We start from the raw sequence: 26,046 nt of genomic DNA on the forward strand, positions 1-26,046 counted from the left end.
ATTGTCATGATGATGATTAATGTTGAGGCTGCATTACATTGTTACTCTTGTCATAGGTATTCTTTTACTTCGGTAAACAGGTTAGAGAGAAATAAAAATTGCAGCGCCCTGCAGCACAAGCAAACCAAACCATCTGCTTTCCCACAGGATGCTAGGCCACACACACAATAAACTAGCCAAAGTGAATCGAGGTTAATGAATCAAGGTTCATGGTAAGCAAGTTTAGCAATGTTGTGCAAAGGTAGCTACTAGGCTTAACTGATCTGTTAAGTGTGTTGTACAAATGCAGACCTTTCATTTTTAATTCCCCTTTGTTTGCCCTGTAACAGTCTGGTCAACCTTCCCAACCTAGTAATATAAAACTGTGCTGGCTAGAGATGAAGGGAGTTAGTGCAATGCATCTGTTGGACATCTTGTTCAAGAAGGATGCTTGGGTCTATGAACCAGTGTTGAGTTCCCCTGCCACCCTTGTTTCCTTCTCATTGTCCCCGGTGCAAATGGAGTTCTTAAAAACAAGAATGCAGGGTATGGCCCACTAAATAGATGGGGAATCCAACAGGGACTGTATTTGAACTTAGTAGTTTTACTGCCTGGAATGAACAGCATTGATACACCTTATTATTTAAAACAATACATGAAGTTTTGGGTCTATGTTGCCAGACGTTTAAAAACAAATGTCTTTGGTGTTAAGGTCTTCGGCTGATCTTGACTGATCTCAAATATATATATATATATATATATACACATACACACACACACACATACACACACACACACACACACATACATACATACATACATATATACATATATGTGTGTGTGTGTGTGTATTAGTAGGTCACAGACTGTGTTAGCCCTTAAATGAGAGACCACAGGGTTGTAGGCTGGAGTGGAAGTTTAAAAAATGGAAGGAGGCACCAGGAAATCCCTTCCATACCACACTGAGAAAGCTGAATAGATGTGTCATCAGACTCCAATCCCAACTTGAAGACTTCATCTTTGCTTTAACTTTATGAACCATCCATCCAACTTAAGTTTAAAATAATACATTGATATCATTTCAAATACTGAACTATACTTAGACTGTGGGGCTTCACATGTGTCTTAAACAGACACAAGAAGAGAGGGAGAAATAATCTGCACTTACCCATGCCAAGACAGAAAATGAAGATTGCAATGGACCCTTTAGCTATCATAGCAACCCTATCAGAGAAGGGGGAAACACAGCAAATTATAATGTGCTTTGGAGACAAGGAATTTGTCCACAATCAGTTTCAGAAATGAGTATCTACCAGATGGGGCAGGATTCTGCCACAGGACCTTCACAGTAGGATCTGTAGCAAAGATAATTGCAAATGAAGAGCAAGGAGGAGAAAGAGTGTTTCAAAACTGACCCCATCCTTTTTCTGCTGGAGACAACCAACCCCTAACCTCCTTCACCTCCATCTACCTACCTTTCCTTATAAAATGCAGGATCCGGTACATCCTAGCAACTTTCAAGCAAAGGAATTCAAAGAATAAAAGCTGCGCAAAGCCTTGACATTTCAGATTGGGGTGCTTAAAATAAAAAGCTAAAGAAAGTGAATTGGTGATCCACTAGTTTGTATATTCTTACCGGCAGTTGATGACCTTGCTGAGACAAAGGGATGTCCTGGAACCCATTCTTAGTGAAAGATGGCCAAGCCAGGATGACAGTTGGATAGCACCTCCTTCAAATGGATAAGCAGAGGGGTGGGATTTCCTACTTCTCCAGTTTTCACTGAATAAGCCAAATTTAATGCCACATCACTTTGTTCAATTTTTTTATACCCCCTCAAAAGAGCTATCTCAATTTTGATGAAACTCTGCCTATGGTCCAGTCCTGTCTCCTCCTTTCTCTGCAAATGAATGAGTATATATTGTATTATGTACAGTTAGGCCACAGGACACAGTATTTCCAGACACCAGGCAGTTAAATTGCAACACATGCAACCGTTTGTCCAGCAAGCAAGCAATGAGGCATTTGGGCAATCTTGCGAAAGCCCGTGAATGTAGGTTCCTTCAACTGCTGTACTGAGGTTCAGGTCTTCTCCAAAATAATTCTTAGAATTTTTTTTAAATCATGTGGCATAGTAGTTCAGTGTTCATGCTGCTTTTCTTGCTGGGAAATCCTTGTGAGGTCCAGCAGCCAGATGTGTAGACTGTTTAGCCATGATGAGCCAAGTTGCCCAGGGTGAACCACAAGGAGGCTACATTGCACTAATCTTAGAATGGTTTTAAGGTATAAGTCAATTTTAGTATGACAGCACCTTCTCTGGAATCCTAACTTCAACTAGCTAGTGGCTAAACTTTTAACACAAGGAGGCTAAGGTTCAGACAACATACTCAGCTAGGTTGAGTCATTTGTGATTCAGCTTGTCACAAGAAGCTACATACTGTCTTAACCACCAGTTTGGTGTCATTTAGTGAACCAGCATGACCTAGAGTCTAGTGAGTAAGAAGCACACAGTACAAATAGCTGTAAATTTAAACAAACAAACAGGTATTACATTAAACCATACTATGGTTTGCTTGACCATAGCATATTATGTGAATACTACTGCACTTTCTTATCTGGATTTTAAGGTCAAACAGGTTGTGTGAACCCAGCCAGAATGTCTTCCTAGGAGTCTTCTCCAATCCACCAGATTCCTAGACCTTTATGCCTGGTCACAATTACATCCTATAATGTAAAGTAATAGAATTTGGGTCCCTTACACCATCAGATTGAAGAATGTTATGAATTAGGATGTCATAAAAAGGGGGCTTTCTACTTTCCAGTCTAAACAAGCAACAGAACTTTCATTTAGACCACAAGACTACAGCTTGGTTTGAGTCACGGTACGACTGCAGAGTATCTTCCCTGCACCAAGGACAGATTGGTTCAATCCTGGCACCTCTAGACGAGAGCCTTGGGCCGACAGTGATGGGAAACAGCTCTACCTAAATTCATGGGCAGTCACTGGGAGTAACCAGCCCGCTGGATTCATATATTGCACTACTGCATTAAGCCACAATGTGCTTTGTGTAGTTTGGGCTGTGTTGTGTGAACACAACTACTGTGGTCTGTAAACCATGGAGGGTGGCATAACTTGAAGGAACCAGGACATTGTTACATCCCATAGTGTGATGCACAACCCAGCCCCAGTAAATAGAAGGTACTTTTGATCCTCAAATTTCACGAGTCCCAGGAAGATTTCCAATTTGGCTCTAGAATCTGTCCTCTTATATAACGTCTTTGCAGAGATCAGGTTCCCCACCAATCCACCACCCCTGCTCTGTTTTTGTCTCAGTTTAATCTGACAATCTGCTTTTCTCTTGAGACTCGAGATGAGATGACAATACTGTGCAGTTACAAACAGGGAAAATTCACTGTGTGCTTCCAAGGAGCAGATTGTAAATAATATGAAAACAGCTTAACCCCACCTCTTGGCAGCTGCTCCTTCAAAGTAACACCACCCCTCTGGACCTTTTAGAAATACGTTATTTTTTCATTTTGTTTGGCCTGTGAGCTGACATAAATCTGATTTAGGACAGGTGACAGCAGCTGCTCAGCAGAGCTGTGACCCACAGCCTATTTAGGGGTTCCTACAACCAATTTCCCCAAGATTACACTGCCAAAATCCAGCTTTTAAACTGCAGCAGCGTAAGTTATAATTTTTCACTCTTCTCCTGTCATGTTCGCCGTTTCAATGTCTTTGATACATCGTAACGTTTCGCATGTCATTAGCTGGATGCGTGTTTCATCTTTCTCGGGAGGATGGGAGTATTTATCTTTTGGCTTTGCTCTGGAATGTATTTGCATTATCTACTGCGTTCAAGGTTACTTTCCCAGGCTAGCAGCTCTGACGATTGCTAGCACCTGTGCCGGGCGGGGCTGTTACGCGGGAGGCGGGATACGTTTGCACCAAGGGTTTAAGTTTGTATTTGGCGCGCTTTTGCTCATTCTCAGCTTTCTCTGTATTTGTCCTAAGTTCCTTAATAAATCAGATTTCATATAGCAGCCTCTTGTGAGTCTGAGTATTTGGGCTGGGGCACTCATTACATCTCCTTCCCTCCACCAAACACAGAAGCAGTAAAACAAGTGCATTCAGTCTCTCTAATAGGTTTAATAGCGCTACTCTATCTAGGAGGCAAGTCTGCCATCTAAACTGCTCAAATGATGACGACACGGGATGAGATTTCAAAGAATTTGAGATATAACAGAAGGCTTTCTTTAAGTTCTTTTTATTAATGATGTCTGGGAAACATTACTATAGCATGGGAGGAAACAGGGAAGAAAGGCTCTTGTTTGGTCATTTGCTCAGCATGCAATTTGATATACATTCAAGGCACACACACAACAATTGCAATTCAACATCTATCTAGATCAGTGTTGCTCAGCCTCAACAACTTTAAGATGGGTGGACTTCAGCTCCCAGAATTCCCCTGGGTATCCTGGATGACATCCAGGATAGGCCACAAAACAACAGAAGGTAGCACAGGTGGTTCTGTCAATCAGACTTGGAGTCTCAAAGACCAATGACCAGTATCTGTTCATCTCAGGTAGTACAGGTGTAGGACAAGATGCATTCTTTCAGCCCCCCAATAGCATGGTAGAGGCAGCATCCTTCCATCGAAGTTTATACAGGTGCTGAATGATGCCACAGTTTGCCCTGCAAATGGATCTGTTAGCCCAGTCTGGACTTAGGATAGATTTATTAGTCCAATCAAGCAGCAGATGGCTTCCATTTATGGGGAAACCAACACTGGGCGTGCTCCTGTAGAAGTTCCACACCCTGCAGTAAAGTCAGACCACCAGACCGAAGGCCACGAGCAATGGAAATCAGGGTGTCCACTCCCATTTTAAGCTCCTGGAGGTATTTAATAGCAAAATGCATAAGATGCTCCTCCATCCACCAGTAGTCAGGAACAGAGCCTGAAGCAGAGGCTGCCCGAGCGGATGGACGGGATGCATCTGGAGATGGCAAAGGCTGAGGAGCTGATGCTGGAGACACCCACCTAAGGAATTGGAGCTGTTTATCGCCCCCACAGAGCGTCCCAGGAAGAAGGGGACCAGCAGCTGGAGAAGACGGACAATACACTCCAGAGTTGGTCTGCATGCTGCTGCAGAGCCTCTTCATCCTTGGTAGACCAGGTCAGCCATTTGGACGGAAGAGTTGCCACTCGCTCAGCATCCAATTCCACAGGAGGGCAATGAGATTTGTGCACGCCCCGGCTCTGCTGGGATGAAAGCTGAATTGACTGGAGCTGGAGGTAACGGTACTGCCAGAAGGATCCTCTACGCCTCTTGCGTTTCCCTGAATTCTGTTGTCTTGCATTCCAGGGGGATCAAGACGCTTCTTTCTCTGTTGCTTAGGAACCAGCAGAAAAGACCCCTGCAGGGGGTAAGCCCAACAGGCGGGTGGCCTGGATCTTAGGTGCGATGGGGTTGACCTCCCCATCCTACCCTATCCAGCAGTCACCACAAGGAGGCGCCCAGTGAAACTAAAAGAGTTGTAGTTACTCTTTGAGTTGAGAAACAGATCCAGATGCTTTTTATTCCAACAAATGCACAGCACCACCCTCTAGTGGCAAGCCGAGAGAGTGCCACCAAGAAGTAAAGCAACAGAGAAATCTTAGATTGAACCTTGTGCTCCAACAAGCCTTGCTGTTGGTCAGCCCCATGGCTTACACTGGGATCTAGCTCTGGAAAACAGGACAAGGATTTACACCCCACCAAATATTGAACCCCACTTTTCTTTTCTCCTCCTTTCACATTTCTGGTTAGCCATCCTGAGGCTGGGGCAGTAATGTGCAACAAAACCCTTAACCTTTCATTCAAACTCAGCACATCCATGCCAGAATTGAGACGGACAATACATTTCAGAGAGTAAATAATTACAGGGCTGATGGAACTGAGACAAAGCGGCTCATCTAAGCTTGCTCTCCAGAACATCAAAGCGAAGCAAACGCTCGTTCCTAGCCCTCAAGACTTTATAGGCAACCGTACTTAGTAGCTTGTTAGTGATAGAAGCTGAGGAAATATCAATGACAAGGCATCCAAGGAAGATCAGAAATGGGAGTAAGGAAAGTCATCTCATTCTACTGCAGCCAGGCCAGGTGGGAATGATGGGAACTGTAGTTGTAGCCCACCTGGAGGCAACTAGAAGGGTAAACTGTTGTAGCCACATCAGACGGCACTTTCAAAGGCTTTCATAAAAACGTGTCGGGAGTCAGCAGCCAGCTCTTCCAGGCACTGGTTCAACATGGAGTAAGTGGTGTGAAAAGAAATACCCCCAGAGGCCAGTGCTCCATAAATCGGGATCTGGTGGACGAAAAGGTTGGCCACCATCAGGCCTGTGCCCGTGGCCTTTCCCAGCAACTTGATCACCACGTCCATGTTAATGCTACGGCCCAGAGAACTGTGCACTTCTGCTCTCAGGACCTCCATGGGTTTCCCAGAACGATCCGCCAGTCGGGACAAAGATGCTGCATCGAGGCCAAAGTCCTGCCGGTAAGTGGTCAACTTCCTCAGCAAAATTGAAACGTCGCAGGTGAAGGCCAGGCCCGGCAAAGGGACAGCAGCTACCAAGCTAGAAATCAAAGCCACCTTCCAGACCTCCTGTTGAAGGATCTTCTTCTTCTTCTCTATGATCACCGTGGAGATATTGGGCAGAGACAAGAGAAAAGCCTGGCGCTTATGGGCTGGCAATTCTTGCTCCATGGTTTCCTCAAAAGCCTGGAAGTCAAACTTGTTGATTTCAAAACTGCTGAGAAGGAACACCTTGGCACTGCCCAGCCCAGCCTCGGAAAACTTGTTCTGGCAGTCATTTCTGATCAACTCCAGAACTTCTGCTTCGGTGGGCGGATTCTTCTTTCTCCGCACGGCCTCCAAATCATTGTCTACCTTGGTGCGTACAAAGTAGAACTGCTTTCCCTGCCGGACAATGGCTTTGGCCAACCGAACATGGTTTTCCTTAAATCGTTCAGTAGCCAGAATGATAAAAAAATCATAATGGGAAAACTTCACAGCTTCTAAGTACCCATCAGCCTGGAAGTTGGGAGTTCCCATACCAGGGAGATCCCACAGGGTGACATTGGCATGCCCAGGATAAGGATATGGCGTGGGCTGCATTGTGGTCTCTGTCACACCTGTTTTGGCAGCCCCTTCCTCTTCATCACTCATACCCCTCAAGGCATTAACAAATGTGGATTTTCCAGCACCTGATTCTCCTGTGACCGCAATATCAAGCTGGCTGTTCCAGATCGCTTCCAAACTGCACTGGATTCGGGTCACCACCTCAGAGAGGCCTCCCAGTTCGTAGGCTTCCTGGATCTCGGCAATCTCTTGTTCACTGATGGGTTCAAAGCTCAAGTGGGTGGGCTTTAGCACCCTGTGGAAAGATGCAAGGAAAGGTCAAAGGCATGGATGGAGAACCTGGAGTGAGATCCTGCAGCAGCGCTGAATGTCAGGAAGGTTAACCAAGGCAGGGGGAACAGATTCAGAGAAAATATTAAATACAGGAAGTCCTCAACTTACGACCACAGTTAGAAGAACTCTGGTCGCTAAGCAATGCGGTCATTAAGTGAGGCATCATGTGACCATGCCCAATTTTATGACCTTTTTTGTCATGGTCGTTAAGCGAATCCAGCTTCCCCCATTGGTTTTGCTTGTCAGAAGCCAGCTGGGAAGGTCACAAATGGTGATCATGTGACCCCAGGATGCTGCAATATTTGTAAATACATGCCAGTTGCCAAGTGCCCAAATTTTGATCACGTGACCGTAGGGATGCTGTGACGGTTGTAAGTGCCGAGGATCAGTCATAAGTCACTTTTTTCAGCGCTGTCATAACTTCAAATGGTCACTAAACAAATGGTCGTAAGTCAAGGACCACCTGTATTCATTACATTCAGCATCCTTTGGAAAACAAAGTAGCCCAAAAAACAGGATCTACAAATGATTTGGTCTTCTGTAACATACTCAAGAAAAATCAATCTAATCCCAAATGATTAGCCATGATACCTAAACAGAAAATTTCATGTTTGGGAATTGGTCCACAATCTGTTTCAGACATGAGTATCTGCCACATGAGGCAGGATTTTGCCACAGGACCTTCACAGTAGGATCTGTGCCAAACACACTAATTGTGCATGAAGAGTGAGGAGGGGGGGGGTAGTAGTTTCAAAACTGACCCCATCCATTTTCTGCTGGAGACAGCCAATCCCCCCACTCCTTCACCCCCACCTACCATTCCTTATAAAATGCGGGATCGGGTTGACCCCAGCAACTCCAAGCAAAGGACTGCGAAGAGTAAAAGCTGAGCAAAGCCTGCACACGGTAGGCTGCTTAAAATAAGAAGCTAAACAAAGAGATTCGGATTTGGAAATAATACGGCCAGCTTGATCCTTTGCGCTAAGCTACGATTTCTTTAATGATGCTTGGCTAGATAAGCAAGCTGGCTGGGGAATTCTGGGAGTTGAAGTCCACACAGTTTAAAGTAGCCAAGGCTGAGAAACACTGGTTTATAGAGACTAGACTCAGGAGTTCTCTGAATATGGGCCCTGGTGCTTCCATCCTCACTTTCTGAGCTTCAAAAATATCAGCCTGGGGAAGTGATCCAGTGGGGTCAGCTATGGGAAGGAGAATGTTGGAGTATTCGGGCTTTTGACCAGATCCCAGGGAGGCCAATTCCACCTTTCTGCTGGCAAACTGTCATACCAACCTCTCGTACTGGTGGACATCCTTCAGCAAATCTTCTCGCAGCTGGGGGCAGTCGAGGGCATAAGGCTCAAAAGCCGAGATCAGGAATATAAAGGGTTTCCTGAAAGGGAGGGTCCCCAGGGATTCAGCACAGACCCTCTGGAGGGCCAGGAGGACTTCAGATCGATTGTAACACTCCCCCATCAACCGTTTAAGAGTGTGAAGTTCCAGATCAGCCTTGGTCCGAGCGAAATAGACCTTCTTGCCCGCCTTCTGGGCCTTCAGAGCCAGGCGGGTGTGGGAATCTTCAAACCTGTTATCGGTTACCAAGACAAGCAGGTTGGCCTCCTCCGTCCATAAATCTGTGTGTTGTCCCTTGCCATCCATCGACAGTTCCCACAGCAGTAAATTAGGGTGAGATGGGTCAGGGTACATGATGGGTGTCTCAGATTTCACCAGGCTCCCCACAGGAGCTGATCTAACATCAACTTCCGTCATCCCTCGCACGGCATTAAGGAGAGCCGATTTGCCCACCCCGGATTTCCCCACAAAGACGACAGAAACGTCCCCGCAATCTGGCGAACCCGGAGCAGAGCTCTGAGAGGTCTCCAAGGCCATGATACGTGTTGGTCAAGCGATTATTTTTTTCTTCTGAGGAGGAGGCAGCTGTAAACCTGTGAAGAAAGAAAGACAAAAGCCAGAGAGGAGGAAAATGGCTTATTTAGGCTCAAATCAAATCCTAAGCTCAGCCATAAATATTTTCAGCAGTAGCCAGTCACAGATTTAGGCCACCAAACCAAAATCAATTGGCCTCAGGCCAAGAGCGCAACAGAGATAATAATAATTTAATTTCACGTCACTGCATGTCCATAAAAATAGGGATGGGTACACTTTCCCCTCCTCTATGACAAAGGGCTTATTGGTCTTTATTCAGCCTCTTCTCTTTTCCAGTAAGCAAAAAAAAAAAGGGAACATATTAAGGTCTGATTTAAAACGGTTCTCAACCTTGGCCCTGAAGATGTGCGGACTTCAACTCCCAGAGCTGGCTGGGGAATTCTGGGAGTTGAAGTCCACACATCTTCAAGCGGCCAAGGTTGAGAACCACCGTTCCCTGCTACGTGGCCAGCTAACTGGGGATGCTGGAAAGGCCCAGGAAGGTCGGTTTTTAGAGCTGCCGAGAGAGGGCAAGCCCCGAAAATGAGCGTCCCCGATTCTCACGGCCCAGCAACCCGGCTCGCAGGAAGACGCTTCGCTTCTTGACCAACCCGGGCTTGGGCCACGGCAAACCCTCCCTCCCTACCTGCGGATCGCCCCTCGAAGGCTCAACGGCGGGTCGGCCGTCCAGCGGTGCCGGCGCGCGCGGCAGACGGGAGTCCCGGCGGCGTCCCCCTCGCTCGGCCTCCCTGCGGAGGGCCCTCGCCAGCGACTTTCGCTTCCCCGGCAGCCCCGCCCCGCCGTCGCCGTCGCCGCGCTCCGCTCTGCTCTCCTCCCCGGCGCATCAGAAGGGGCGGCCTTGCGGCGCCGCGGTGCGAGCAGCCGCCGGAGGGAAAGGGGGGAAGCAGCCCCCGGATCGCGCTCCGCTGCTCCTGCTCGGCCGTCCCGGAAAGCGCGCCGGAGGGAGGGCTCGGCCGCGGGTCTCTGCATCGCCATCCCCGACGGCGCCTGGAGCCCTTTGGAGGAGAGGGTGAGCGGCTCTTTCCCGCAGCCCCGGGAAGTGGCGAAGGGCGTGGGGGTGGGGGGTCACCTGGAGAGGCGGAGGGTGGGCGATCCCGGAGCCCCCCAACAAGGGGCGGGGCGCGGCGCCTCCACGCAGCGCCCGCCAAGCCCGCGGACCCGCTGCCAGATCCACGGCCCGGGCGACCTTTGGAGTGCAGCTAAAGAATGGGCGTCTGCCCAGTCTCCTGGCTGCGCCCTCCTGGTCGTCTGCGGTATGGCAGGCCGAGGGACCTTTCCCGAAGGCGGGGTGGCGATGCCGTAGCTTTCGTTTTCTCCCGATCGCGGGCTGGGCCGGGGGCGGGGGAAAGGGCGAAGCCGCCTCGGGGCAGCTGGAGCGGAGGGGGCTCTGCCCCCCTTCAGGGCGGAACTTCGTTTAAGCCACGCCTGCTGGGATCCCCCGCAGTGCCCGCTCGCTTCTGATGGACCCGGGTGTCCGCGTCTTGTCCCCATCCTGAAGCAAGTGGGGAAACAGGCAGAAATCCCAAGTTGCAGGATGGATTTTGCTTTGCTTTGCTTTGCTTTGCAGCAGGACTCTTGTGATTCCGGAGGGCCGGCACAGACCAATGCGAGTAGCGGGAGAGCAGAGATGGGGCTGGAGAAAGGATGTCAGTGCAGGGTTGCAGGGGGCTGTGTGAAGGAGTCTCAGCCTGGATTCTCCCCCGAAGGCTCCTGCGTGGGCCATACTCACCTCCCCTCTTTTTTCCTGCAGCTCAGCCATGGCCAGCTCTCTTGATCTAAACGAAGCAGAGCTGAGAAAGCACCAGGCCCAATATCTGGCCCAGAATGCAGTCACAGCTGCCTCTGAAATCCAGGAACTGCTGGATTTTCTGAATTCCTTCAAGGTCCAGGTTGGGATCCTAGGAGAGCGCAGCACAGGGGTAAGCGTGCTGGTAAAGGCTCTGCTGGGCAAGCCCTGCCAGGTGACAAATCTTGCTGCTTACTTCCGGGAAGACCTGCAGCTCACAGGCTTTGAGGAGATCCACTCTCATCCCACCTTCCCACACCTCACCTTGCATGATCTGCCTGGCTTTGAGGCCTCTGAGAAACCAGCGGCCTATCTCAAGAGCCTGGGTGACCTGAACCGGTTCAACTGCTTTGTGATGGTGGTGGGGACCACGGGCTTGAGAGACACTCATGTAGAAGTCCTCAAGGCTATCCAGCAGAAGAGGAGGCCTTTCCTTGTGGCTCGCACCAAGATCGACTTGGATCTGCACACGGCTAGAAGGCGGCTTCGATTCAGGTACAATCCTGCAGAGCAGATGGACAGGATCCGGAAGGAGCTGGCCGACAGGTTAGCCAAGGACCGACTGGAGGCCAAGATTTTCCTGGTGTCTGGGTTGCATACTGAGAGATACGATTTTGCCTGGTTGGAGGACACTTTGGAAGGAGAAGTGCTCAACTTGAAAAGGTAAAGATGTCTGGAGTTTGAGGAAGGTCTGACTTAGTTAGATCAGAACATTTAACTTCTCTTCCAGGGCTGGAAAAGAAGAGCTATCTGGCTGTTGCATCTCCATACAACACTGTTCTACCATTTAGCATTAGCCCGTTGAACACAACCTCCTTTTTTTCTTAACTGTGTTTGCTGTATGGGTGTCAAATAAACATGCTAAATCAGAACTCTAGCAAACAAACAGAGTAGAGAAAGTTCCTGATAACATAGCGCAAAACTTCCACACTCTGACTTCCTTTAGCATCCTGTACAGATAGTCCTCATTTAGCAACCACAATTGGGGCCGGCAGCTCTGTCATTAAGTGAAGCAGTATTAATTGGAGAGGAAGGGAATGAATGAATAACTTTATTGATTAGTCAGATGACCATATCAAAAAGTGAGGAAGGGAATACAAAAGAGTAAGCAGACATTCAATGGGGAATACACATGTAAGGGGATGTGGTGGTGCCAGCAGCCCCGAGCACACTCAGGACTGGGAGCCATAAGCATGCTACACAAATATATTCCCCATTATGTATCTGCCTACTCTGTTGTGATCCCTTCCTCTCCAATCTCTCCACTCTGCAAGGGGAGAAAAAAGAACAACAGATCAGGCAAAGGATACGTACTGACTGTAATGGTGATCACATGACTGAGGGGTGCTGCAAAGGTCATAAATGCAGGCTTTGATCATAAACTTATTTTCTCGCCACCGTCGTAACTTCGAACAGTCACTGAACGAGGCAGTCAGTAAGCAAGGTCTACCCATATGTGGCAATTTAAAACATTCCAGCAAAATCTTCCAGACTATTGCTGGAGATGTCCAGTGTAGTTTCTGAGAATGACAGTATTGAGTCCTTGATGGATCTTGTGACGGGGCTGTCATCTTACTGGTATCTCTAACTGCAGCTGATTACTATGGAAAGTCAATATGGGTATTTATATTTCTGTTCTTGGTTCTTTCTAGACACCATGATGGAAATCTGAAGGACTTCAGTGTGGTGAGTCAGAAGATAGTCAAGGAGCTAGATGAGATTTGCAAGTCTGGCAGCTTGGCAGAAGTGCCAGCTGTAATCCGGGCTATGCTGGAAGATCCCAGTCAAATCCGTCTGAACATAGCTGTGATTGGGGAAACAGGCTCAGGAAACTCCTCTCTGATCAATGCGCTGAGAAGAGTAGGCTGTGGAGAGGCAGAGGCGGCCCCCACCGGAGTGGCGGAGACCACCAGGAGAGCAACAGCCTACCCATTCCCTTTCGCCCCTAACGTGTACCTTTGGGATTTGCCAGGATTGGGACTGATGGAGGATGATGTGAACCACCTGGACCTCAGCTGCTACAGTGTCTTCCTGCTGGTGGCCTCAGAGCGTTATAAGCACACCCACAGCCAATTGGCCAGAATTATTGCTTCTGTGGGGAAACAGTCTTTCTTTGTGAGGAACAAGATAGATGTAGTTGTGGAGGCCCAGGCTGAAGACCAACCCAGCCTCAAAGAGGAACTGCAGGAACAGATCCGGAAGAGCTGCAGAGAAGCTCTGAAGAACGATGGCATCAACTGTCCAGTCTTCCTGGTCTCCTCCTCCATGGCCGAAGCCTATGACCTTCCTCTTCTTCGGGAAGAACTCCGGAGCCAGGCTTCTGAATTGAAGAGGAAAGCCCTGAGGAGAGCCATCCCAGCAGTCGTCTCCCAGCTGGTAAGGCGCGAGAGCAAAATGCTGATGAAAGACACATGGGGGAAGACCCTGCAGATTAGCCTCTCCTGTGTGGATAATCCCAAGGTGTCCGGGGATGAGGACCTCCTGGCCACCATTGCCAGCTTCTGCATCCACCTTGGTGTGGATGAAATGTCTGTGAAGAACACCGCCCAGGACACTGGCAAAGCAGCCCAGCAGCTCCAGGCAGAGATCCAAAGCCGCTTTGCTCGGCCGATGCAGCCAACCGATGTGCTTGGCCTCATTGTGAAGCCCCCCTCGTGGAGCGGCTGGGCATGGAGCTACGTGAACTGGGGGAAGGGGGCCAACATGAAGCCCAGGATCTCCGTGGAGTGCATTTACCGCCTGCTGAACCAAGTGGTGGTAGAACTGGCAGAGGATGCAGAGAGGCTGCTGCTGGCTGCCTTTCTGGAGGACTAGAGCAGGAGGGCGGATGGATGGGGCGAGGGCAGTGCTAACAACCCCTCACCCCACTTTAAAAGCACCAGACAAAATAATGGAAGCGTCCCTGCAGAAGGACAAGAAGGGCGAAGATTCCTCGGCACAGTGTCCTGTGGTGGTGGTGGTGGAAGCGGTGGTGGTCCTTGAAGGGCCCAGCAACCAAAAATGGAGGTTATTGGAGCATGGGACTTGGCTGTAGAAACCGAGAATCGAGAGCCAGTGCTAAGGTGTTATCCTTTGCAACGGAGATACTGCAGAAAAATCAGAACTTTCTTCTTCAAGAGGATCTTGCTTCCTGGCTTAGAGTACTGATCTTTTATAGTGGGTAGCTATTTTTTTTTTCTGAAGGAAATGGGCAGACACATTTCAACCCAGTACAGGCTACTCATGGGTTGGCCTGTTCAGAAAAGCACACCTTGTACCCCTTTCCTAAGTCTCTCTGAACTCCTCAGATGTATGCATGCTTAAAAAGAGTTATTTCCTGTCCAGGAGGACCCTATTATTTTGTAGATTGAAATATTCATTGCTTACATTTGTTTGCCCTGGAAGTAGGTCATGTTCTTACAGCGTTATTAAAAATGCTGCCCAATAGTAGGCTGTCTATTTGTTGCACAATGCAAACTGCAGTCAAAAATTCTACATGTTGTACATTTAGCCATGCAAGAGTTGTTTGAAATGGTTGGCCCTGCCTCTAATTTGCTGCATGCCAAGCAAATTAAACATTTATTATTGTGCAGTCTTCTTGTTTTGATCATCATACTTTTTTATACTATGCTATTCACTGGGTTTTTAAAATCTTCATCCCCAGTCCTTGCCTAATTTCATTAGCTTTTTTTTAATCATACATCTTTATTTGATTTGCCAGGGAGTACAGGGTTCGAAGTTCAAATTCCCGTGGCTTGCCCAAAATAATGGTTGCACAGCCTACCTGCAGCAAATTGTATTCATAGGGATGCAAGAGCATTGTGGCTTATGTGACACTGTCTCTGTCTAGTAAACAGTAAAGATATAAAAAAGAAATGGGTGCTGGGGCAGGGAGAGAATCTTATTTGGGTGGGAAAATTGTCTTTATTTGCTAGTTAACATCTAGTAGTTGGGGCAGAAATTAATATAGCAACTTAACCTGTCTTCCTCCTGTATTAGATGTGAAGCCATAACAAAGGCAGAGTGATTACCAATGGGTCAAGACCATATTTCTAGAAAAGATATACAAATGCAGTGGTTTAAGGAAAATTGTCCACACTGCACTGGTTCACATTAAATAAATTGTGGTCTGCAAATCAGTATCTGGATTCTTCCTAAGACCAATCAACTCCATTATGGTTTAGCATAACGTATGAACCTGTTATTTCTTGAGAGGTGGCTGAATGTTGGGGGGGTGAGATCTTTCTATCTACGTTACCACCAAACACTAAAACTTCTAGGGCTCTTACCAATAACACCGCATCAGACAAAATCCAACACTTCTCACTAGTTCATCAATATTAACCTATTACCTTATAAACTTGCACTTTTTATTCTTAACTGCTGTCACATCATAGATTTCATGTGTCAGCAAGAAAGTAGTGACCAACTCAAAAGTGGGGATGCATCTGGAATATGGCTTCTAAGATAAAACAGAAACCAGTAACAATTTTTAATGTTTAATGTAAAGTACAGATAGCTAAACTGCAGTTAGCAGTTGGGGACACAGATAGAAGAGAAGGGGAGAAAGTTGCCAGAAAGTCTTTTTACAATGCTTTTAATTCATATTTAGTGTTATTCTTTTTCTTCTTTTTCTTACTCTTCTCTTGTATTTCATTACAGTGTTTTAGCAATAAAAAATAATAAAGTGCCAGGAAATATAACCCAGAAAGATACAGGAGTTCATGTATGAATCACCATTCACTTGCGGAACATGTACTTTACGTGCAAAAGGCCTCAAACACAATCTACAGCAAATTCAATTTTAAAAAATCTTTTGCCCAGAATAATCATCCACCTTGAAAAAGCAGAGAATTGCAGCTAGTAGAAGTAGCCAGTCCCACATGGGACCAAACTGACCAATGATTGGATCTACTTTGTCCTGAGCCAATCTCACACATTTAAGAACTAGATCAGTGTTTCTCAACCTTGGCCACTTTAAGATGTGTGGACTTCAACTCCCAGAATTCCCCAACAAGCATGGCTGGTTGGGGAATTTTGGGAGTTGAAGTCCACACATCTCAGAGTGGCCAAGGTTGAGAAACACTGATCTAGATTCACTATCACCACTGCAAAAACAATTTCAAGTTAGTTTTACCATTTTCAGGATCACAAGGACTATCCTCCTCTCTCAAAGCATAAATCGCTTTAAATAACCAAAAGGGTGCTAGAGAATGCAGTTTTGTAAGGATGCAGGGTGACTCTGAGAATTACAGTTCCCAGGGCTCCTTAATTTTATAACCCAAGGTTACTTGCACTGATGGAACTCCTGAAAGGGTGTAGGATTTTTTTGGTTCACATTTCTGATTGTTCTCTACAGCAAGACTTAGGCATTTTTAACAATATTCTCAATAAGTACAGAATTCAACAATATGCATATTTTCATCTCAGGGGGCTCACTCCAAGCTTTGATCCTCAATTAATGTTGTGCATACTTAAAAAAAATAACTAAAATCTGCAGCAATTTTACATCCTGAAAGACCTGCAACTATATTGCTGGAATATTATACTCAAGCTATGCATGCAAGCGACCTTTTGCTTTGCAGAACGCACTGCATTTTATTTAGCAATAAGGTACAAAAAAATCAGTAGACTGATGTACCCTCCTGGCTAGGCTGTTACGTAGCTCTCCACTGCAATAACATGATTTCAACAGATTTAAACTTTGTATAATAGGAGCTGAAAAACAGGAACCTGCTCTCCGTATCAAATGATACATCTACGTTTACAGTCAGCAATCAAAGCTACACCCAGTAGAGAATTCGCATCCTGTGCCCTTCAGAATGATCATTCTTCCTTGCCTTTTAGAGCAGCACAAATCAGTTCCCTGCAGAAAATGCAAACGTTTTCATTTTCTAAAAGAAAAAAAGGGGGGGATTTTGATGGCTAAGGGAAAAAAATTGCTGCACGGAAGCCAGTCAGGATTTGAGAGCCCTTTGACAGTCATAAAAAACCTGACAGAGCATTAGGAGGAAGACAGTATCTCCAACTACGAACATTCCTTTTTCCATCATTAGGTTAGGGAAACGCTTCTTTACAGATTCTGAGCCGTCTCTCTAAGTGGAGAAAAACCAGCCGCGGCATTTCCAACAGACAAACGACTTTGCTCGCTATTTCCCCGAAAGAAAGGAATCTGGCTCTGCAGCTCATGCAATAGTCCCCACCGCCTTCCATTTTCCACCCAGACTTGGGAAGCCGAGGGATTCGCTAGTGCTACTGCTAGAGCTCCCCGCGAGCATGGCGGATGTAGTGCTCATGCAGGTCTGCCTCCTGGTCAAAGCCCTCCCCACACTCCGTGCAGGAATAGGGCCGGGAGGGCAGCAATTCCTGGGTCTGCCGGTGGAAAGCCTCGTGTCGACGCAGGTTTGAAAGCTGTCGAAAACTCTTGCCACAGTCGGGGCACCGATGAGGCAAGCTGTGGCCAGCAGCATGGCCTAGGCGGTGATGCTGGTAGTTGGCTAGCTGGCCAAAGCGGCGGCCACAATCAGGACAGTTGAAGGTGGGGCGCAGACAGTCACTGCAATCAGAGGGTGAGGCCCGAGCATGGCCTCGCTGATGGCAGATGAGCGCCCGGGAACTCTCAAAAGCCTTGTTACAAATGAAGCAGACAAAAAGGGCATCCCGCAAATTGGCCTGAACAAAGTCCTCCGGATGTTCTCGCTTCATGTGCCGTTCCTTGAATTTCTCATCAGGGAAGGTAATCAAGCAGTGGAAACACTGATTGGCACCCAGGCTATCTAGAAATGGAGAGAGAGACAGCCAGCAATGGGTACAATTTATCTGGATATGTCTTTTCATCTACAGATTCTAAGACAGCAATGGTACAACAATGTGGCAGTACAACACAAGAAGAACATCAGTCACTGAGTAATCTATTATCACCTCCCCGATATCTTGGAACTCTTGAAGCTTCAGTTCCAAAACGTGAAGAGTACTGTGCCTTCACCTACAGTCATGGGAGCTATAAGTTTCACATCCCCCACTTTTATTTTTTTTAATGAAAACTACGACTTACAGGGTCTTTAGGGAAGACTTGGTGTCTACAGAGCCATAATCAGCTATCTCAAGTGCAAGTGATGCCATGCCGAAAACCTGTGTGTCATGAATTCACTGAAACACTAAAAGTAAATTATTTATTTAAGGCTATTTTAAAGCTATCATTTGGTGAACACGATGCTAGAAGATGCATACAGCCTAATGTGTAGCTGTAGAAATTCCCAGAGCAACTTAGAAATCAGAAAGAGGCATACCTAACCTTTTAGATCTAAAAAAAAAAAGACACAAAATTTGGAAACAAGAATACTCAAGTATCAATTCTAAGTGTTATACACATCTCAGAACACACACCTGTAATATAACTATGTGTGCATCACTGTTGAATCCTGGCAACTGCCTGGACATGTCCCTGGCACGAGTTCAGAAGTGGTTTGCCACTGACTCCTTCCTACAGCTGAGAGAGAGGGATTGGCCCAAGGTCACCCAGTTGACTTTGTGCCTAAGGCAGGACTAGAACTCACAGTCTCCTGGTTTCTAGCCTGATGCCTAAAACCACTACACCAAACTGGCTCTCTTAACCTAACTATAACCTGCGAGAAATTCTCTGAAATCAAGAACCAAACTCAGCACTCACAGATGGTACTACTCTTAGAGTATTCTTTGCCCGTGCTGTCTGGTGGCAGTATTGCAGGGTTTTTGTCTACCCAGAGTGGTTCTGGTTTGTAGGCTGACAGATGTTCCTGGGATGGTGATGCACCTTCGCTGTTACAGTTTGACACCTTTTTAAGAAGTGGTTCAGCCAACGTTAAGTTGCCAATTGCAGAAGATTCAGCCATTGCTTCCTGTAACAACAAAATCAAGCCGTGAGCAAAACATCCAGTCCCTTCCTGTACGCCAAAAATGGTGATTTCTAAAAACATTTTGCACTTCATCTTTCTCTGCCACCAGGGTTCAGTCACAGGAGATTGTGCCAATCCTAGCCCAAAATATGCAGAGGGCACCACATTGCCTGCTTTTTTTTTCCATACACGATTCAGCTCGAGCCCCAGCATAGCACACCCCTTTCAATACCCTTTTTATCACGTCTTTCCCTTCCAGCAAGCTTGACAGCAACCTTTGTATGCGCCGTTTTAAAATAGCCTTTCTCCTTCTCGAGCCAAGCAAGCAAGCAAGCTCCGGCACATCAGACCCAGAAGGAAAACGTGTCCCCCCCTCCCCCACCATCAGTTTGCAGGAAGCACGAACATCAAACCGGGCATAGGCAAGAGACGGACGAGGTTACGGGCCATTACCTTTGGGGGAAGGATCTGGAGGGCTTCTACGCAGTGAACCAGGACCAGGAACGGGCGTTCGGAACGGAAAGAGGGCTCCCCCTCAGCCCATCCTCCCCTCTCGGTTTCCCGTTAAGAAAAGGAATCGCCTCTTTTGCCCCCGCCGGGGAGGAGGCTCTTCCTCCCTGCCCCTCCTCGCGCCCGCCTGCCTGCCTTGCTGGGGAGCCGGATCGACGCCTCAAGCCCTGGACGAGCCCCTCCGACGCTCCACGGCTATGCCAGGCCGGGGCTGCGGCTGCTCCTCGCCTCGCCGTCCCTCGCTCGCCCGCCCGCCGCCGCCGCCACGGCCTACCCCTCCCAGGCGCCTCTCACGGATGCCCCAGCGGCTCCCGGAGCCTTCCATCTGGGTCCCTTCCAGCTGCGGCCCTCCAAACCAGGAAACCTGTCCCAAATCCTTGCCGGCTCCCCGGTCAGCCCCTCAAGGCCGCCCCGGCCGCCCCCCGCCCCGTCATAACTCATAATAACCCCAATGGCTGTCCTAACGGCCCTCGCACCGCTCCACATTCGGCCGCTTCCGGGGCCCTTCCTCCTCCAGAAAGGCCTCCGCTTCCCGTTGAGCGAGCCATTCCAGCCGCCTGCACGAAATGCTTACCATTACTTCCGTTACGTGTCTATGACTGCCACCCACTATTTTTAGACAGAGAAATTACAGATTTGGGGAAATGTGGCGGGCTCCAGCGCCCAATCTCTGGGCCAGGTCTCATAGATTATTGTAATTTGTTTCAGGCATTATTTTAGACAGCCTCTGGGGGGCCGAGCAATGGCGCACACGCACAACGGAAAGCGCTCTACAAAGCCCCCGTAGACTATTACCTGCAAGAGTGAGACGCGGCTGGGTTTCAGAGTTCCACTAGATTGTGTTGTTCTGCGCATGCTCCTTGCAGTGCGTGATTCCCAGCCATCCCGAACGTTAAACGAGGGGCGCAGGCGCCATCCACTCTGACTTTCTGTTCAGTTTTCCATCAACGCTCCTGCATTTTTAATTGCACGCCATGCCATGCTTTGGAAGGAATCTTCACCAATGGAAATTCTGCCTGTCATTCCATCTGCTAAGACAGTCTTCCTGTATCGCTGGAAATAGGAAGTAACAGTAACAGCAATTTTGTTTGCAATTATCCATCTTTCAGGAGCATTTCATGTCTGTCACATATTAGGAAGACTTAAGACATTTTCATAGAAGCATCATCTGATGAAGGAACTGCGTAGATTTTTTTTTTAAATCTGAAGCAGTAAAGAGCAGCAGTCCACTTGATTTATAAACGTGAGACTGTATCAAATTGATTCCAGTGGTTTGTTCATTGTACATTTCAACTGAAATTCCCTCCAGGCAAGGTGAGGGATTACGGCCATTGCTTTTTGAAACAACATAGGTCTTAATAGGCAAAGTGTAACATTCCCTCTGAACAGCTCAGTAATGCTATAGTTCTGGATAACCTTATCCTCATGGATTATGTCCCATTAAATTTAACAGATTTTCCCAGAGTCAAAAGGCACAAAATTGCCTCCATCGCTGTCTACGCATATTTATGCAAAGTTATGGGAGATTTGGTGAATACAAACCTATTTGGCAGAATGTAGATGTAGGGACTGGCTTTGGCATATCTGGACAAAAACAATTATTTGCCCAACATTTTCAGTGTTTTCAGAGTATTTAAACAATAGAAAATGAAATGCCAATGTGAATCACACCAAGCATCAGGTAATGTGGTTTAAAATCCCTCTACATGTACACAAGGTGTTGGTTCTCCTCCTGGACCTCACCTAACAGCTGTACCACAGACTGGTAGCACCCAAACTGTACTAGAGATCTTTTGTAAGCTGCAGATCAGCAAAGCAAGCAACATAGACCATCATCTACTCATGATTTGCATTTTTGATTTCCACCCGAGTACACCATTTCAGAAGCAAATGCCAAAAGCAAGTGTCAATCCTACCTCATGGTTTAGATCCTCAATAAGCACTTTCAAATTTCAGAAAATGAGGACATTGGCTGAATTCATTCCCTGAATTCAGATTTTTAACCACCGTTTCTTCACAACCATGGTTTGCTGAGTCCAAACCATGTGTGAACCACACACATTGTACGCTGTTTCTGAACCTGTCAGAATGCCTGTAATATCCCTGGAAAGCAACCACAAGGACTGCTGCTTTGGTGATGATGTAATGAATGTTCGCTATCCTAAAATCTCGTAAGGATGTATTGAGAACTTGGGTTTTTATGCATAGCAAGATTCAGAGAAGTTAAGGCAGCTTCATTTGCAGAGACAGTGTCTCCCAGGCTAGAACCGGCTTCCTTATAAGAGAAACCCTGGCTGAGAACTGCACATAATCAGCACCCCTCAAGTTCCCCGTTTCCAAACAGAGATGGGCACAATAAAAAGTCACACATACAGAATCATTTTTATTAAACCACATCTCCCAGCTACTGTGAAGAGATATTGTTAATATTCATGATTTATGCGGATTGGGTGCCATCTCCAGGAGCTGCTTTCTGAAAAGCCAAACACACACGCACACTCACGCACAAACAGAATACAGCTTCAGTTCCGCATGGACCACCCAGATGCCAATATGACGACAACGGAAACAGGACCCTGAGAAAGGAACTGTCTGGGAATGCAGGATCTGGCACACAGGACAAGCGGTTCCAATCCATCACCTCCTATCTCCCCCCCCCCCCAATTTGGGATGGGTCTGGTATAAGACCATCCTGGTTCCATTAATGAAACTGAGCTGCAAAGCACAGTCGTGCTAGTGCTTCTGTTGCAAAAGTTCATTAACAGGAGCTCTTTTTTCGGGAAGAATTTTTAGGGATCATCAGATCCAGATTACTTCTTTAAGGGCCGCGGGGAAGGGAGAACCTCTCTTCCTGTAGATGGACTGGGTTTTTCTGAAGTCACTGCACTCACTCCAGAGAGGCAGGATACAAAAGTGATTGCTCTTGAGGTCATGTCTCTCCCCATCCCAAAGCTAAATTCATTTCGGAAATACAGAAAGAAATGTTTGTTTGTTTTAAAGGAACTAAAGATAAAGGAGGTTTCACTTTTCAGTATCCTAGCAGGACAGATCCCTCAGCAGGGGCCACCTATTACAACAGGGAAGTGGAAATGGGCTGGGGAAAAGGGCGGAAAATCGATCTACAGCTCTCCGCGAGCATGAAGCATGTAGTGCTCATGAAGTTCGGATACCAAGCCAAACTCGCCTGGGCACTCGGTGCAGTGGTACGGTCCATCAGCCCCATCTGTGTCCTGGTCCCCATTAGCCTCCCTGGGAGCAGGAGAGGGAGGAAGCTTATTACGAGGAGGGGCTGGAGGGCTTCTGCGCCAGCTATGTTCACAGCGATGGCCCTCCAGCGTGGCAGGAGAGGCAAAGCCCAGACCACACTCAGCACAGATGTAGTGGAAAGCTCTGCCCCGGCCAGAAGTCGGGGCCGTCCGCCCTTCCTGGCTGTCGGGATTCCCCGGCAAGATCAGTGGGGGTGGGGTTGGCTTGGTTGAAGAGGAACCACTGTGTGGCCTTTTGCGCCCCACGTGGTAGCTACGGTGCACCTTCAGGGCCCGAGATGTGCCAAAGGCACGCCCACATTCAGGGCATTCGTGCCATTCAGGGCTAGGAGCCTGGGAAGAGCTGAGACGATCCTGCCCCGCCTCTCCACCATCATCCGCCTGTTCCCCAGCAGTTGTCTGTTTGGGTTCTTTGCTTTGGGGACCTAGCAAAGCAAGGAGAGAGAAGACACAATGACGCACATAAGCATAAAGCACCCTTGGCTGGTTCCCCTCGCTACAGCCCAGAGCTCTAACAATGGGGGGTGCAAAGATCTCATTTGCCAGCCTCATTTTCCAGGATGATATGCTATATTGAGGGGACAGGTCTTAAGTGATCTTGTGGAATCATAAAGGAATGTGAGGAAAGCAACCTGCCGGAACAAGGAAAGCCACCACCTTCCAGTTGAGAAGCTCTAACAAAATGCAGGTAGCCCTCACTTAACGACCGTTCATTTAACGACAGTCTGAAGTTATGACTGTCTCAGAAAAAGTGCTTTACAAACTGTACTCACAGTTATGACTGTCGCACCACCCCCACAGTCACGCAATTGCAATTTGAGCACTTGGCAGCCAGCTCGCATTTATGACCAGTTGCAGTGTCCCGAGGTCATGTGATCGAGTCCATTGGGGAAGCTGGATTCACTTAATGACCTATGATTCACTAAATGACTGCAGTGATTTGCTTAACCACCATCGTAAAAATGGTTGTAAAATCAGGTCCGGTCACGTGGTGACTCACTTAACGACCATGCCACTTAATGACAACAATAGGGACTGGAAAACTGCTTAAGTGAGGACTACCTGTACTTTCAATGTGTGAGAAGGACAAGAACTACAGCTATTCAGTGGTGTTGGAAATAATACTCTTGATATCTTTAAAGGTGCTGTTTTGATTGCCATTTTACAGATTACAACTCCAAGCACAATACATTAATAGCTGAGCCTGGGCCCAGCATCAGACCTGGACATCTCCTCTACTGCCCTAAAGCTTCTTGTTACATAACACTGCTGCCTATGATCTGACACTTCAGTTTACCTGGATAGCCATTGGCAGATGGGGTGGGGGGGCTACTGTCTCCAGAAGACACTGAGGTCGCTTCTGATTCCTCCTCCTCCTCCTGCATGGCTGAAACACCTAGAAGAATTAAAACCCACTATGAGTTCTGCTAAGATTAACAATGATCTACCCTACGCTAAATCATGGGAGTGTATATGCTTAAATAATGAATCAGGAAGACATTTTTGATCAATGAGACTCAAAGGTAGACCAAAGAGATCATATACTACAAGATTCTTAATGCTACAGACTGGCCCCAAATTATGGCTTTTCTATAGATGTATATAACTCTATAGATATTTGCTATTCAGAGCAAAGTACCACAGGTAAAGCCTTCTCTGCCCCCACTCCAGAAATAGAAATTGTTCACTGAAACGCTAATTGCGTGGACGAGTCTCTAAATTTAATCATCCACCATGTTGGACCACGTTCCCATAATCATAGTCCAACTTATCCAGAAGGTGCCAGACAACTGCTCTAGATTATTTCCTAAATTGACGGATCCCTCGACCCATTCAGAAGAACACATGGCTTGCCGGAGTCCTCCAAAATAATCTATCACAACAGGGCAACCTGAGCTTCTTGAGAGCAAACTGCTGCTTGGAATTTTGGCGTGCGATTGTTAGGCGATCAAGATCCATGCGTTGTTGATGTTCAGCAGTCCCACGCTAGGTCACCTGTGACTCTCCTTGCAGAATGCCACCCCCTAGTGCTCTGGCGAAACAAGTGCAGATAGCTAGCGGGAAAGTTAACGGTGATGAGATTAAACTCTCCTTCCAGAGCCTGTCTTCGGCGTGGGATAATGAGGGTCTCAAGAACTCTGTGCCACCTTATTTTGCACAGCAACAGATCTGTGACTTAATGAGGAAACCTCCGCCTACCAGAAATGCGCCGCGCACAGCCAGTTTTGCTCTTGCCCCTGTCTCAGTCCCAGGGGCCCCTTTTGGACTCTCCAGACCTCAGAGAGAGAGGAGGGGAACCCTCAGGGCCCCCAGGGCAAACTCCGCAGCCGGGGTGGGGGAGCCTGCCCCCTCCTGCCTGCCCCTAGGCTTTGCTCACCAGTCGAAGTCCCATCCTCCTCCTCAAAGCCAATGTCCTCAGAGCTCCCCACTTCCACATGCTTAGGTACTTCGGACATCACCCCTTAATGCCAGCAGCCCAACCTGCAAGAGGAGCAGAACCGGGACGAGAGAGAGATGGAAGAGAGCGCGGCAGGGAGCCTGCCCCACCCCAGGGCCCCATCCCTAATGCTCAGGCCTGCCCCCCCACCAGCCGGCCAGGCGAAGCCAAGCGCTGCGCCGGCCCCGACCCCAGCTCCCATCAAGCTCTGTGCCCATGCGGACCACGGCGGAGACCACGACCCCATCATGCACTGCGGCTGGAAAGGGTCCACGAGCCAAGAGAAAGGAGAAGCTGGAGGGGGGGAAGCTACCCCTTTCCCATAATGCCTTGCACGTTCTACCACTCACCGGTTCCTCCGGATTTGGGGAGGGGCAGCCCGGTCCCCTCCGGCCAGAGGACCCTAGCTGCGCAAGCGCAGAGAGAGAAGGTAGGCAGGACCCGCCCACCAACCCTCATTCCTCGCGCGTGCGCCGTGAGGCTTGAGCGCTCGGGTTCGTAAATCAGCGCTGCGCATGAGCGGGCCGCGAGCTGCTCCAAACGGGCGACCAGCGCTTTCCCTCCGGTGGAGTGGTGGTCCGAATGGTTCCACGCATGCGCCTGCAAGAGTCAGCGGTGGGGCTGAGGCGAGGTCCTATGTGTGCGCCCAGGAATAAACCAATTGTGCGGCGGGGGAGTTGCCGGGAGTGGAGGGGCGGCGAGAGAAACCTGGCTGAAATTAGTACTGATAAAACGACATTTTACATATGCATATATATTCGGAAATCAGTGCAGCTGGACTCAGTGGGGTCTGTGGTCAGGTAACTAGGCGCTGGATT

General features: G+C 48.0%; 4 protein-coding genes across 4 annotated transcripts; 1 reads left to right on the plus strand and 3 right to left on the minus strand.

Annotated features, from left to right (window-relative positions):
- Nucleotides 1-4,223: 4,223 nt before the first annotated feature.
- On the minus strand, nt 4,224-9,525 carry LOC134503426 (interferon-inducible GTPase 5-like). The gene is made up of 2 exons (XM_063312227.1): nt 8,724-9,525; nt 4,224-7,394 (listed from the first exon to the last, which is right to left on the minus strand). The coding sequence occupies exons 1-2, from the start codon at nt 9,317-9,319 to the stop codon at nt 6,191-6,193; spliced, it is 1,800 nt and encodes a 599-aa protein (XP_063168297.1). The 5' UTR covers nt 9,320-9,525; the 3' UTR covers nt 4,224-6,190.
- Nucleotides 9,318-14,804, plus strand: LOC134503530 (uncharacterized). Its single transcript, XM_063312331.1, has 4 exons — nt 9,318-9,326; nt 9,871-10,385; nt 11,127-11,825; nt 12,815-14,804. The coding sequence occupies exons 1-4, from the start codon at nt 9,318-9,320 to the stop codon at nt 13,974-13,976; spliced, it is 2,385 nt and encodes a 794-aa protein (XP_063168401.1). The 3' UTR covers nt 13,977-14,804.
- A 784-nt stretch (nt 14,805-15,588) lies between these two features.
- LOC134503427 (zinc finger protein 576-like) lies at nt 15,589-19,743 on the minus strand. The gene is made up of 3 exons (XM_063312228.1): nt 19,469-19,743; nt 18,811-19,018; nt 15,589-17,917 (listed from the first exon to the last, which is right to left on the minus strand). Exons 2-3 carry the CDS (start codon nt 19,010-19,012, stop codon nt 17,400-17,402), a joined length of 720 nt encoding a protein of 239 aa, XP_063168298.1. The 5' UTR covers nt 19,013-19,018; nt 19,469-19,743; the 3' UTR covers nt 15,589-17,399.
- A 2,152-nt stretch (nt 19,744-21,895) lies between these two features.
- On the minus strand, nt 21,896-25,688 carry LOC134503294 (zinc finger protein 497-like). Its single transcript, XM_063312061.1, has 4 exons — nt 25,579-25,688; nt 25,169-25,272; nt 24,089-24,187; nt 21,896-23,216 (listed from the first exon to the last, which is right to left on the minus strand). Exons 2-4 carry the CDS (start codon nt 25,245-25,247, stop codon nt 22,645-22,647), a joined length of 750 nt encoding a protein of 249 aa, XP_063168131.1. The 5' UTR covers nt 25,248-25,272; nt 25,579-25,688; the 3' UTR covers nt 21,896-22,644.
- Nucleotides 25,689-26,046: the final 358 nt, after the last annotated feature.

This window comes from Candoia aspera, chromosome 10, assembly GCF_035149785.1.
Source record: "Candoia aspera isolate rCanAsp1 chromosome 10, rCanAsp1.hap2, whole genome shotgun sequence".
NCBI classification, from domain to species: Eukaryota; Metazoa; Chordata; class Lepidosauria; order Squamata; family Boidae; genus Candoia; species Candoia aspera.